Genomic DNA, 12185 nt, shown 5'->3' on the forward strand with positions numbered 1-12185 from the left:
ATGGGCACATCGACATTGTACTTTTGATGGAAAAATAGGCATGTTTCCTTTCATAAAAAATGTGGTAGCCCAAAGAAAATCAAAAAATAGAGACAAGGGGCAAATGGAAATGAAACCAGTAGATACAGTTAATACAAATGTGTATAGAGAAATGTTGATAACTCAACTTATCCCTACAATTATAGCAAAATGGCCTCAAGATGGTTCTAGAACTATATTTATACAACAAGATACTGCGAGAGCACACATTACTCAAGACGACGAACAATGGCAACAACATCATGAACAAGGAGGATTTAAATTTATTCTTTTACAACAGGCTCCAAATAGTCCAGATTGCAACATTTTAAATTTGAGATTTTTTAGGAGCATACAATCGCTGATGCATAAAAAATGCCCAAGAACATGAATGAACTAATTACTGCAGTTATTGATGCATACTTTAAAATGAATGAGAAGGCATTGACTTATGTATGGAATTCACTTCAATACCATTTGAATGAGATACTAAAGAATAATGGTTCAAATGACTACACATAACCACATGTTAACTAGGAAAAATTAGATTCTCAAGGGAGATTGAGATTACAAGTAAAAGCTCCAAGGAGAGAGGTTGAAGAAGCAATCAACATCATTAATCCACATCAACACAATACACATCCATAGAGAAATGAAGGTGAAGGTAAAGGTGAAGATGAATATGAAGATTTTGATTTAAATGAAGTTCCATTTCAAATGGACACAACACAAGAACAAGTTAGTTAAGAAATCAGAATTGTAATGGACTTATGAACTGTATTGAAATGCAAAATCTAAAACATGAATGTTCTTTTTGATTGAAGCCTCTCAGTCTATATTTTCATTCATCATTAAGTTCCTTCAACTCATTGTGTTCAAGCAACAAACACATAATCAACCAATACACTACAACATAAGAGCAACACTGATGCATGTATATTTTATATATTTAACCCCCTGATTAGTTGTATACATTGGTGACTACATGATGCTACTTTATAACTAAATGAGTTGAAAAACCTTTCAAAGGAAAAAATATCTTATCATTGAGGATCAAAACAAAAGGAACACATTGCATACACAATGCAATTAATAAATGAAGCCAACATTTCAAATTTACGTTAATAAAACATTACTTAATTTTCATCATAATAATACACATAACATACCAACTTTACATAGTAGGAATAACCTACAAAAGATCACATTTGCATAAGAAGCAAAAATTAGTATTTCCCAAAAGGGCTTCCAAGCCAATTCCTAAAAATATCAACTTCTTAATAGGAAAGGGGGTTCATGCAACAACATCCTCAAAACTTCATCTTCCCTAACTACGAATAAGTCTACATCACACAAATTGTTGGTTATAAGTAAGAAAATACCTCATCAAAACACCTTTCTTTTTCTAGCATTCTTTTGCAATTTATATTCTGGTGTGTCGGGGCAAACCATTTCATTTGTGTCACATTGTGGAGAGTTAAGAACCTAGGGTTCTTCCTTCGATCAATTTGTAGCTTCTAAATTATGAATTTCAACATTTTCAATAGAACCAACAAGAAATGAAGAGCCAATAAGTTTAAGAGATTCATCATTATCATTTTTATCTTTTTCATGAGATTCAGGAACTCTAAGTTTTGATGTTGCATCATCTTCAAGCTCTTTTTGCAATTCAAGTTCACATTTAAGGGACTCTAGACTCATACGCAGTAATTCAACACTGTAGGAAAGTACTCTCCCTTTCTCACTTCATGAACACGAATATCCATATGAACACAGATTTTCAGCACCTCGTTAATATATTGTGTGTTATTGTTTAAGTTTATTTTCGCACATACGTTATAGTTTTATTGATTAACCTAAAACTGTTTCAGATTACAGTTTTGAAAAGGTTACCCATTCTCTTGAGCTAACCTTCCAGATAAAAATTTTAAAAGGGCATATTCTCTATTCCCCCATCCCTTTTAGAGAGTATTCGACCTTCTATCAACTTTCAGGCAAATAAAAACTTCTTTAAACAACAAAAGGAGTATTGAACAATATTTAAACTAATTTACTAATTTAACCAAAATAACCGCTAAACACTATTTGAAAGGTTTCGCCGAACACACACAATGTGGGTAATGACACAAAAACCGATAAAAAAAAAATACCCAACCATTGAATAAAAGAGAAAAAGCTACCAAAGAAAAGAGAGAGAAAACGAGTAAAGGGTAGTTGGGGTACTTTCAAAAGAAGAATTAATAAAGCAATTCATCCATTTTCATGGCGGAAACTAGTCACAAATTTCCGCCATGGTAATTTTCTTCAAGCTTTAATTTCACTACCCTTCACTATATCTCATCCTCCGACGGCGGAGCGGCGGCTTAGCGTCTTCCATTAACAGCCATGGCTGACGCCGCCAAGGCTTCACCACTATAGCTAAATCAATCAGTTTTTGAGCTTAATTTGGTAACTAGGGATAAATTGAGTAATGATTACTGAACAAAAACACTTGTTAAGATCTCTTCGGAGAAGTCACACTTCTACACCTTCATCATCTTCATCATCTTCATCTTCTCCGTCGCAATCATCTTCTTCATGGATTCATTTAAGATCGGTTTTTTTTGTAGTTACTAATTCCTCTTCTTCATCCCCATTTTCTAGTGATCGGTAAGTTTTAGAGCTTGAGATCTGAAATTTGTTATTTTTTGTAAGTATTTTCACCTTTTATTAGTGTTGAATTACTCACTGTTATTGTTTAATGAATTTTTTGCTTCTTGAACATTGTGTTCTTCAAATGAGTTTGAAATCTGTGTGGATAACTAACATTAATTTGCAAATTGAGAACTAGGTATATAGTGAATCGAAAATTCCATCACTGATATATCTGTCTGTTATGAAATTGGGTTATTCCTGATTATATGAACAGACTATAAAGGCTTTGAATTGCAAATATTGTGTGTTAGTGATAGAGCATATAACATATTTTTTGAAGCTCAACCATTAGCTTTAAGCCTTTTGTTGATTTGGTCCTTGACATGGTTACTCATCAGTTTGTTTTTGAGTTGCTAATTTGATAACATTAATTTTTCTATGAGGTGATTTTCCTAGGTTTAGTTTGGTCCTATAGAGATTGGATTTTGCGCATTTGACGGGTTATTTGTATGAGAATAATATTTACCCTTGACTTGTTCAAAGATCTTGGAGTCTTTTTTTCCTTATAGATTGATGAATTGTTGAACTGTTTTTTTGTATTTTACTATCATTTTCTTGAGGAACTAATCCATCACACTTTGCAATGTCTAATCTTTTTGACAAACTGTCTAATCGTAATCTGTATAGTTGAAAATTTTCTGTCAAAACCTTTGATTAAAGAGTTGTGATATCAAAATATGTTGGAGCACAGATTGCTTCAGGCATTGTCTCGCCAACTCCATTATAGACACCATTATCCCACGAAGCATTAGGCTATAGCCATTGATACCGCCAAATTTGTTTTGCTCATTGCGGATGCGTCACTTGATAGAGCCTTTTGTATATGAAGTATGAATCGACATTTTGTATTTACTGCAGTGTTTTCAGTAAGCTTTATTGAAATCATAAACGGTTATCCCTCAGTTTAAATCATAGAAGTATAGTTGAATCCTGTATGCCTCATTTGATGTGGGATCGTTTAGGTGCAAATGGTATTCCCTTTAGGATAATATGTAATGATTCGTAATTGTTTTTTCTTGTATTAGTGGGCGTTTTGTAGCTGAATTTGATACTTATTGTTGTTTCCCTTTTGTGTATTTTTTTATGGCAGGTCAAGTCTTAAATCTCCGTGGTCAAGGCGGAGGAGAAAACGTGCCCTTCTACCCAAGCATTGGAAACACTTGTTTGAACCCGATGGTAGACTGTCCAATGGCGGGATTAAATTTTTGAAGAAAGTTAGAAGCGGAGTAAGTTTGTTCCTGTGCCCTCTGTTTCATATGTGGTGTCATGTACGTCAGCTATTCCAAATCCATTCTGAATGTTCTATGGAAAATCTCATGCCTCATTTCTTTGTTGCAGGGTGTTGATCCCAATATTAGAGCAGAGGTTTGGCCATTTCTTCTTGGAGTGTAAGTATAGAAAGGCTATATAGATGTCATTTTATCTTGTTTGAAGTCTTGGCGTTTTGTACTAATTTGAGGGCTGCTTCTTGTTCTCTGGTTTGATTGGATAATTAAGTAATTACCAAATCTGACTTGCGTCCCCACAAGGCAAAAAGTTAATGTTCATGTTTGATGAATAATGATGCCTCTACCAGCAATCACTTTATCACTTTACTAGTGTGTTTCCTAGCAACTATCATCCACTATTCTTCACAAATTCTGTCTTGATTACCTCATGCTACATGCCGTTTCTGACATTGAAGTTTGTTGCCAAGCTCGCTAATTTTGAGCATTAGTTTGTCAAGATATGTCTAGAAATACAACTAATGGTTTCAAAATGTATTAGCTTGGTTAATGCATAGCAATTCTACTCCGAGATTATTTGTTTTAGTATCATCAAATAGTGACATACTGTAATAATCTAAGGTAGACTAGTTTTGATGTGGCCTATCATTTTTAAAGAAAGGGAAGTGATATACTATTATGTAGCTTTGTTTAACTCTCTGGAACTGAATCTGCTAGAGTAGTGTTTTTGAATGCCTTTTGTGCTCACGGAAACAATCTAGTTTTAGTTTGTGGCATATTTATGAAGTGGCTATTAGGTACCTTTAATTAAGAAGATGATCCATCTACATCATGCACTTACCCTGATGCTAAGGAAGCTTCTCATGGACGGGGTGGAGGGGTTAGATTAAATGTGATATTTTGCAATTCGAAAAAGGCTTAATTGCATAAAGGCTGTTCTCACTGGTCACTAGTATGAATTCACGCTTATTGCCTTATGTGCTCCACTTTGCCATCCATTTTCTTTGCTGAGTAATATGATCTTTCTGTCTTTGAAGTAGTTGTAGAGTTTATGGTGTTTTTGTGCTCTAGGCTTTTAGTTCTTGGTGTTGGAAAATTTTAACAACGTTGACTTGTTTTGTTTGAGCAGTTATGACTTGAACAGCACAAAGGAGGAAAGAGACTCCACTAGAAACCAGAAAAGGTAATTCTGCTATTCTTATGTCAATGTTTATGTCTTTTCTCCTTTCACTATATTCATTGTTTGATGTTCATTGTCTACAATCAGGAAAGAATATGAAAACTTGCGAAGACGATGTTGCCGAATTTTAAGACGCAGCGTTGCAAACTTCAAGGTGAATGAGACTGCAGAAGATAGCAATGGTGGCAGTGGTGGTTTTTTCAGTCAAGATTTGAACACTATAGAGTCATATGACATAAGCAGTGCAAGAACTTCAAATGATGGAGATAATCCATCTGATTCCGATGGGCCTATTTGGGATCCTGAAATCTTACCCTCTGTTGCTTCATTTGGAGGAGAAAATATTGAATTGACAGGTGAAGATGGTTCCGGTGCTAGTTCTGTATCATTGGAGTCTGAGTCATCTGAAGACGGTGAAGACGGTGACAATGTACCTTTTCTGAGTGCTGAAGAATTCGAACTAAATGATCTAGATGAGAATCCAGTTTCTTCTCTTCCAAAAGAAGAGAGTGGATTGAATTTCTCTTCTGAAGATTTTGCCACATGGCAGAGAATTATCCGTGTTGATGCACTTCGGGCAAATCCTGAATGGATTGTATACAGCCCTTCCCAGGCTGCAGTCTCCGAAGCTAAGGCTAGACAGCACGCAGAGAAAGTTGGCTTGAAAGATTACGATCACTTAGAACCATGCATGATATACCATGCTACTCGACTTGTTTCTATCCTTGAAGCTTATGCCCTTTATGATCCCGAGACTGGCTACTGCCAGGGGATGAGTGATCTTCTGTCTCCCATTATATCGGTCATAGAGGAGGACCACGAAGCATTCTGGTGCTTTGTTGGTTTCATGAAAAAAGCGAGGCACAACTTCCGACTTGACGAGGTGGGAATCAGAAGACAGCTTGGTCTTATATCCAAGATCATTAAATGCAAGGACTCCCATCTTTATAGTCATTTGGAGAAGCTTCAAGCAGAAGACTGTTTCTTTTTGTACAGAATGGTGGTCGTACTTTTCCGAAGAGAGTTGACTTTTGAGCAGACACTTTGTCTCTGGGAGGTCATGTGGGCTGACCAAGCTGCAATCAGGGCTGGAATCAGCAAGTCGGCATGGGGGAAAATGCGGCTGAGAGCTCCCCCAACTGACGATCTACTTCTCTACGCTGTAGCAGCATGCGTGCTGCAGAGAAGGAAGTTAATACTAGAGAAATACAACAGTATGGATGAAATAATAAGGGATTGTAATAACATGTCCGGAAATTTGGATATCTGGAAACTCTTGGATGACGCTCATGACTTGGTGGTGACTTTGCATGACAAAATTTAACTACACCCAAATTTCAGGTTAAGGATGTTAGGATGGAACTTCATCGGGCTTGTGTGCAATCAACTCTCCCGTTGTACAAGTCTTGTAGTGTACAAGCCCAATGACAAATCTATCAAGGGACATTGTGTTTCGTTCCTTTTTTCTTTCTTATTTTTGTATTCATTTGTTGTATTATGGTTTCAGGATCTCCCCTGAGCCAATCTGGAACTATATATCCGTTGCTTGGAAAGAAAAGCATTACTGATACTGTGATACACTTATGTATCATCCTTAATTATGAAATTTGTCAATGTACTAATTGCCCGCTCTCAGGATTAACTTGAGTGATGGAGGCGGAATTCTAATACTAGTGCAACCGGTAAACTTGTGTAGTCTGTCGATTCCCATTGTTTGTTTCAAAATCATTGAATCTCAGCTTAGTTTAGTTTTCTATTTGATTATCATGTGCAAAGCGGTTATAGGACATGGTTTCATTCTTGGGGGCCTTAAAATTTTGTTTTTATACTTACTTTATTTATTGTTTCAATTACCACAAAGATATATATATATATATGAACTAGGAAAGAAGTTAATGACTTGATATGCAATCTCTTTTTCACTTCCTTTTAAAAACTTATATATTGGCTAGTTGGACAGTAAGTTTACTTCATAGAGATTTTATCATATATTATTATTTTGATTTTTTTTCTTAAATTTTGAGCCAAATCAACCAGGCTCAGATGAAGGTAGCAACAAAGATCCAAGGGAACCAATGGACAACAGCAACAGCATTGAGAATGATCACAATCTTAGTGATTCTGTTTCTACATTTGGCTCTACATTTGGTCCTGCATTAAGTCCATTAGCACTGAATATTGATGTTTTTAATTCAAGCCAAGATAGCCAAAGAAAGGATGAACTAATTATGGAAAGCCAGATACAAAAGAACAAACAAGAGAAGCCAACAGCAGCGACAGACCAGGAGAAATCAGACATGCAGCAGAGTCTGATCAACCTTGCTGACCAGGCCACCTTGACAGAGCCGTCCAGACAAAACCTGAGATCGTGGGATGACGTGGAGGGCAGAAATGAAATCTCCATACACAGACTTTGCTGTCATGGTCCAAGAGTGCTCCTAACAGTCATGGGAAGGGGACAAGAAACAGGGCCAAAGGTCACGTAGTCAGCAGATACCCTGACAGGCGTTATATTAGTTTCTGTTTGTTCTGCTTTGTTTTAATAAGCACATGTACATCACGTGGACAATATGACCGTTATAGGTAGTTGCTTGACGTGTATTTTTTTCCTTGCTTTGATCATGTATCCTAGGCATATATATATATAGATGGCTCAATCATTGTAAAAACCAAGTTTTATGAATCTTAATTTCAGAAATTTCATTAAGTGATTTTTCTTTCAATTGTTGGGTTACCAAGGGTCAGTCTACCCTTCAAGGTTGTGCGTGTTCTTGTTTGTTGATCAAGACACCACTCCACTCTATCCAAAGACACTGATAACTCCATTGGAGATCAACGAAGGAAGCCTCGAATCGTGTTGAATTGAAGCCTGGCAGTCCAGTTCAGTCGAGACATTCTCTGCGCCAGTTCTTGGAATATCCCTCGTGTTTTGAATCAAATCTGATTTCATGCGTTGAATCCTTCATTCACCACGCATAATTGGATCAATTAGTATCAGAGCAAGTACGTGTAGGGCTTGAACATCATCCTTATTCATCTGTGAAGGAGAATTTCTCAATATCATGCCTGAATGATCAAGAGGAATCAATACTCAGAGGAATTAGGGCGATTTTTGTGCGTGTGCAATTGCAGAGGCGAATTTCTGAACAAATCCGGTTGTTTTTCTTTCTTTTATTAAATTTCTTCGTGATTTAGTGTTTCTGAATATATTTCTACATATTTCAGTTGAATTTGATCAATAAACATGCATGCATTTGTTCGATATCCACAGAGGATAATCTAAAACCCTCAAGAACCCAGCTCTTGAAGGAATTTCTGACTCTGTGATTAATTTCTTCGCTTCTGTGCATAATTCTTCTGATTAAACAATCAATCATCATGAAAATGGAAGAAAATTTTGATGCATTAGTTAACATGGTTGAACAATTGAATCTGACTGTCACTGAACTTAAAATGGTAGACCACAACACCAACAACCCAACCCTAACCCTGAGATTGCGAGGGAGGATAAATCTATGAGGGTTGATGTGCGTGAATTTGATGGCACTTCACATGAACCAGAGACCTACATTGAGTGGGAAAAGGGGGTAGAAAGATACTTTGAGTACAAAGACACCCACCTTGACCAACAATACAATATTGCAAAGGTTAAATTGACCAAGCTAGCAGCAACCTGGTTAGAAGGAGTTCAGAGGCAGAGAGTGCGTGAAGATAGACCTAATATTAACTCATGGGAAAAGCTTAGGAAGCACCTTAGGAGGAAGTATGTCCCATCCAATTACAAACAACAACTATACTCTAACTGGTGTAATCTAAGACAAGGGACCAAGTCAGTAGCAGATCATATACAGGAAGGGAAGAGGCTGACAGTACTGTGCTAAATTGATGAGCCTGAGGAGCTAAAAAAAGGAAGGTTCTTAGGGGGTTTAAGGGAAGACCTGAGGGATAAGGTGAAGGTCATCCAAAACCTGATCTATGAGGGAGCTTGCAACAGTGCTTTGATCTTTGAGAAGTCAGCAAGGAGAAGAACTACACAGCCTGCATACACATCCAGTAGAAGTAGGGAGCCCAGCTACAAACCATCAGTGTAGAATCCTTCTATCAGTAGGGTGACACAGCAGCACAGAACACCTGCTAGCAACCACACAGAGAAGCAACCTGCTGCTAGGGAGACATTATGTGTTTTAAATGCCATGGGCATGGCCATTACAAGAGGAATTGTCCCAATGCACGAGCCTTTACACAGAGGGAATGGGCTGAGATATATAGTAGGACTGGACTACAAGCTATGTTAGTGCACATAGGGGGAAAAGAAGAGGTTAAGTTGCCACCCACACCTGAGGATGAATTTGAGGGGTCCTTTAGAGTCAATAGCTTGGGTTTAATGGAGAGAATGGAGGGAAGCACTACTGAGGAGAGTGAGGAGGAAGAGGATATAGAACATGTTTACCCTGAGAAGGAGCTTCACAATCTGCTGATCAGGAGAAACCTTCACACAGTCCCACAGGTCAAGAATTCAGACCAAAGAGAAAACATTTTTCAAACAAAATGTAAGATCGGGAACATGCTATGTGATTTGATAATTGATGGAGGCAGTGAGTCCAATTGTGTGAGCAAAGAGCTAGTCAAAACCTTGGGATTAACCACTAAACCTCACCCTCGACCTTACACACTAAGATGGTTGGATGATAGCACAGGGAATGCAATTAGTAAGCAATTCTTGGTGAGCTTTAGCATAAGCACCTACCATGACCAAGTGCTTTGTGATGTTCTGACCATGGATGCTTGTCATGTGTTGCTTGGGAGACCATGGCAACATGATAGGAAGACTATGCACAATGGTTATACCAATGTGTATTCCCTGAGGCATGAGGGTAAGACCAAGGAGTTGATGCCATTACCCCCTCACAAAGCCACACCTCTTGTCAAGACCAAACAACCCACACACTTAATAGGTAGAAAGGAGTGTGACAGAGAGCTGAGATCAGGGAACCCAGTGTTTGTTTTGTTCACTAAAGAGCTACCTTCCACACACACACCTATTCACCCAGCTGTGCAGGAATTAATTGAGGAGTTCCAAGATGTTTTTCCTAATGACCTATCCTAAGGTTTACCACCCATAAGGGGAATTGAGCATCAAATTGATTTGATACCAAGGGCTCCTATACCTAACAAACCAGCATATAGGACAAACCCTATTGAGGCTAAGGAATTACAGAAACAAGTAGAAGAGTTGTTAGCTAGAGGGTATGTTAGGGGGAGTCTAAGTCCATGTGTTGTACCTACACTTTTAGTTCCTAAGAAAGATGGTTTATGGAGAATGTGTGTAGATAGCAGGAGTGTGAATAACATTACTGTTAAGTACAAATTCCCTATGCCTAAGCTAGATGACATACTGATCTATAGTGGTACAGTGAGAGAACACCTTGAGCACCTTAGGAAATTATTTGAAGTCTTGAGGAAGCAACAACTTTATGGGAAAATAAAAAAGTGTGCTTTCATGTTATCAGAGGTGAATTTCCTAAGATTTATCATTGGGAAGGAAGGAATTAAGGTAGATCCTGTCAAAGTAGGGGCAATTACCACCTGGCCTACACCTACAACCATCACACATGTTAGGTCCTTTCATGGGTTAGCATCATTCTATAGAAGATTCATTAAGAACTTTAGTTCTATTATGTCACCCTTAGCAGAATGCACAAAGAAAGGGGTTTTTGAGTGGACTATTGAGGCTCAAGCAGCCTTTGAGCAGATTAAGGGATTGATGTGTAAGGTACCTATTCTAAGACTACCAGACTTCACTAAACCCTTTAAGGTTGAGTGTGATGCCAGTGGAAAAGGGATTGGAGTTATGTTGATACAAGAAGGAAGACCTGTTGCCTACTTTAGTGAGAAGCTAAATGGTAGTAGACTTAATTATTCTACCTATGACAGAGAGTTTTATGCTATAATTAGGGCAATAGAAACATGGTCACACTACTTGAAAGTCCAACCCTTTATCCTACACTCAGACCATGAATCACTCAAGCACATTAATGGCCAAAGTAAGTTGAACTCTAGGCATGGTAAGCGGGTAGAATTCCTCCAGTCCTTCACATTCTCAACTTTATCCTACATTCCAAATTCTTGAGCACCTTTTGGACTAGCCTATGGACTATGTTGGGTACTAAGTTGTTGTTTAGCACTGGATATCATCCTCAAACGGATGGACAGACAGAGGTAACAAATAGAACCTTGGGAAATATATTAAGAACATTAGTTAAGAAAAACACCAAGGATTGGGATGAAAAATTAGTCCATGCTGAATTTGCATATAACAGATGCCCCAACCTGACTACTAAGTACTCACCATTTGAATGTGTATATGGCTTTAATCCTATGATTCCTACTACTTTAGTGTGTTTGCCATTGCAGGAACGAGGAACATGGAGTGTAGAGAAGCAAGTTGCTGAAGCACAAAGAATACATGCCCAAGTTCAGAACAACATTATGCAAGCCAATGACAAATACAAGCAAAAAGCAGACAGAGGATTCAAGGATGCAAGGAGCTTCAAGGTGGAAGACTATGTATGGGTGCACTTAAGAAAAGACAGATTTCCTAAGCATGGAAGCAACAAGCTCAAGTCCATGGCAGATGGACCTTTTTAGATCATCGCTCAAGCACGAGACAATGCTTTTACAGTGGACTTGCCTGCTAGCTATGGTGTATCTCCCACATTCAACATCGGGGACCTAGCACCTTACTACACAGACTTACAATTGAAGGCAATTCCTTTTCAAGAAGGGGGGATTGAGCCAAATCAACCAGGCTAAGATGAAGGTAGCAACAAAGATCCAAGGGAACCAATGGACAACAACAACAGCATTGAGAATGATCACAGTCTTAGTGATTCTGTTTCTGCATTTGGCTCTACATTTGGTCCCGCATTACGTCCATCAACACTGAATCGTGATGTTTTTAATTCAAGCCAAGATAGCCAAAGAAAGGATGAACTAATTATGGAAAGACAAATACAAAAGAACAAACAAGAGAAGCCAACAGCAGCAATAGAACAGGAGAAATCAGA

General features: G+C 37.9%; 2 protein-coding genes across 2 annotated transcripts; both read left to right on the top strand.

The window, feature by feature from the left end:
- Positions 1 to 2142: 2142 nt before the first annotated feature.
- LOC130799796 (rab GTPase-activating protein 22-like) lies at positions 2143 to 6885 on the top strand. Its single transcript, XM_057663034.1, has 5 exons — positions 2143 to 2667; positions 3803 to 3938; positions 4051 to 4100; positions 5068 to 5121; positions 5206 to 6885. The coding sequence occupies exons 1-5, from the start codon at positions 2489 to 2491 to the stop codon at positions 6440 to 6442; spliced, it is 1656 nt and encodes a 551-aa protein (XP_057519017.1). The 5' UTR covers positions 2143 to 2488; the 3' UTR covers positions 6443 to 6885.
- A 2521-nt stretch (positions 6886 to 9406) lies between these two features.
- Positions 9407 to 11248, top strand: LOC130799339 (uncharacterized). The gene is made up of 2 exons (XM_057662441.1): positions 9407 to 10116; positions 10243 to 11248. Exons 1-2 carry the CDS (start codon positions 9407 to 9409, stop codon positions 11246 to 11248), a joined length of 1716 nt encoding a protein of 571 aa, XP_057518424.1.
- Positions 11249 to 12185: the final 937 nt, after the last annotated feature.

The sequence above is a fragment of the Amaranthus tricolor genome, chromosome 14, assembly GCF_026212465.1.
Source record: "Amaranthus tricolor cultivar Red isolate AtriRed21 chromosome 14, ASM2621246v1, whole genome shotgun sequence".
In the NCBI taxonomy this organism is placed as follows: Eukaryota; Viridiplantae; Streptophyta; class Magnoliopsida; order Caryophyllales; family Amaranthaceae; genus Amaranthus; species Amaranthus tricolor.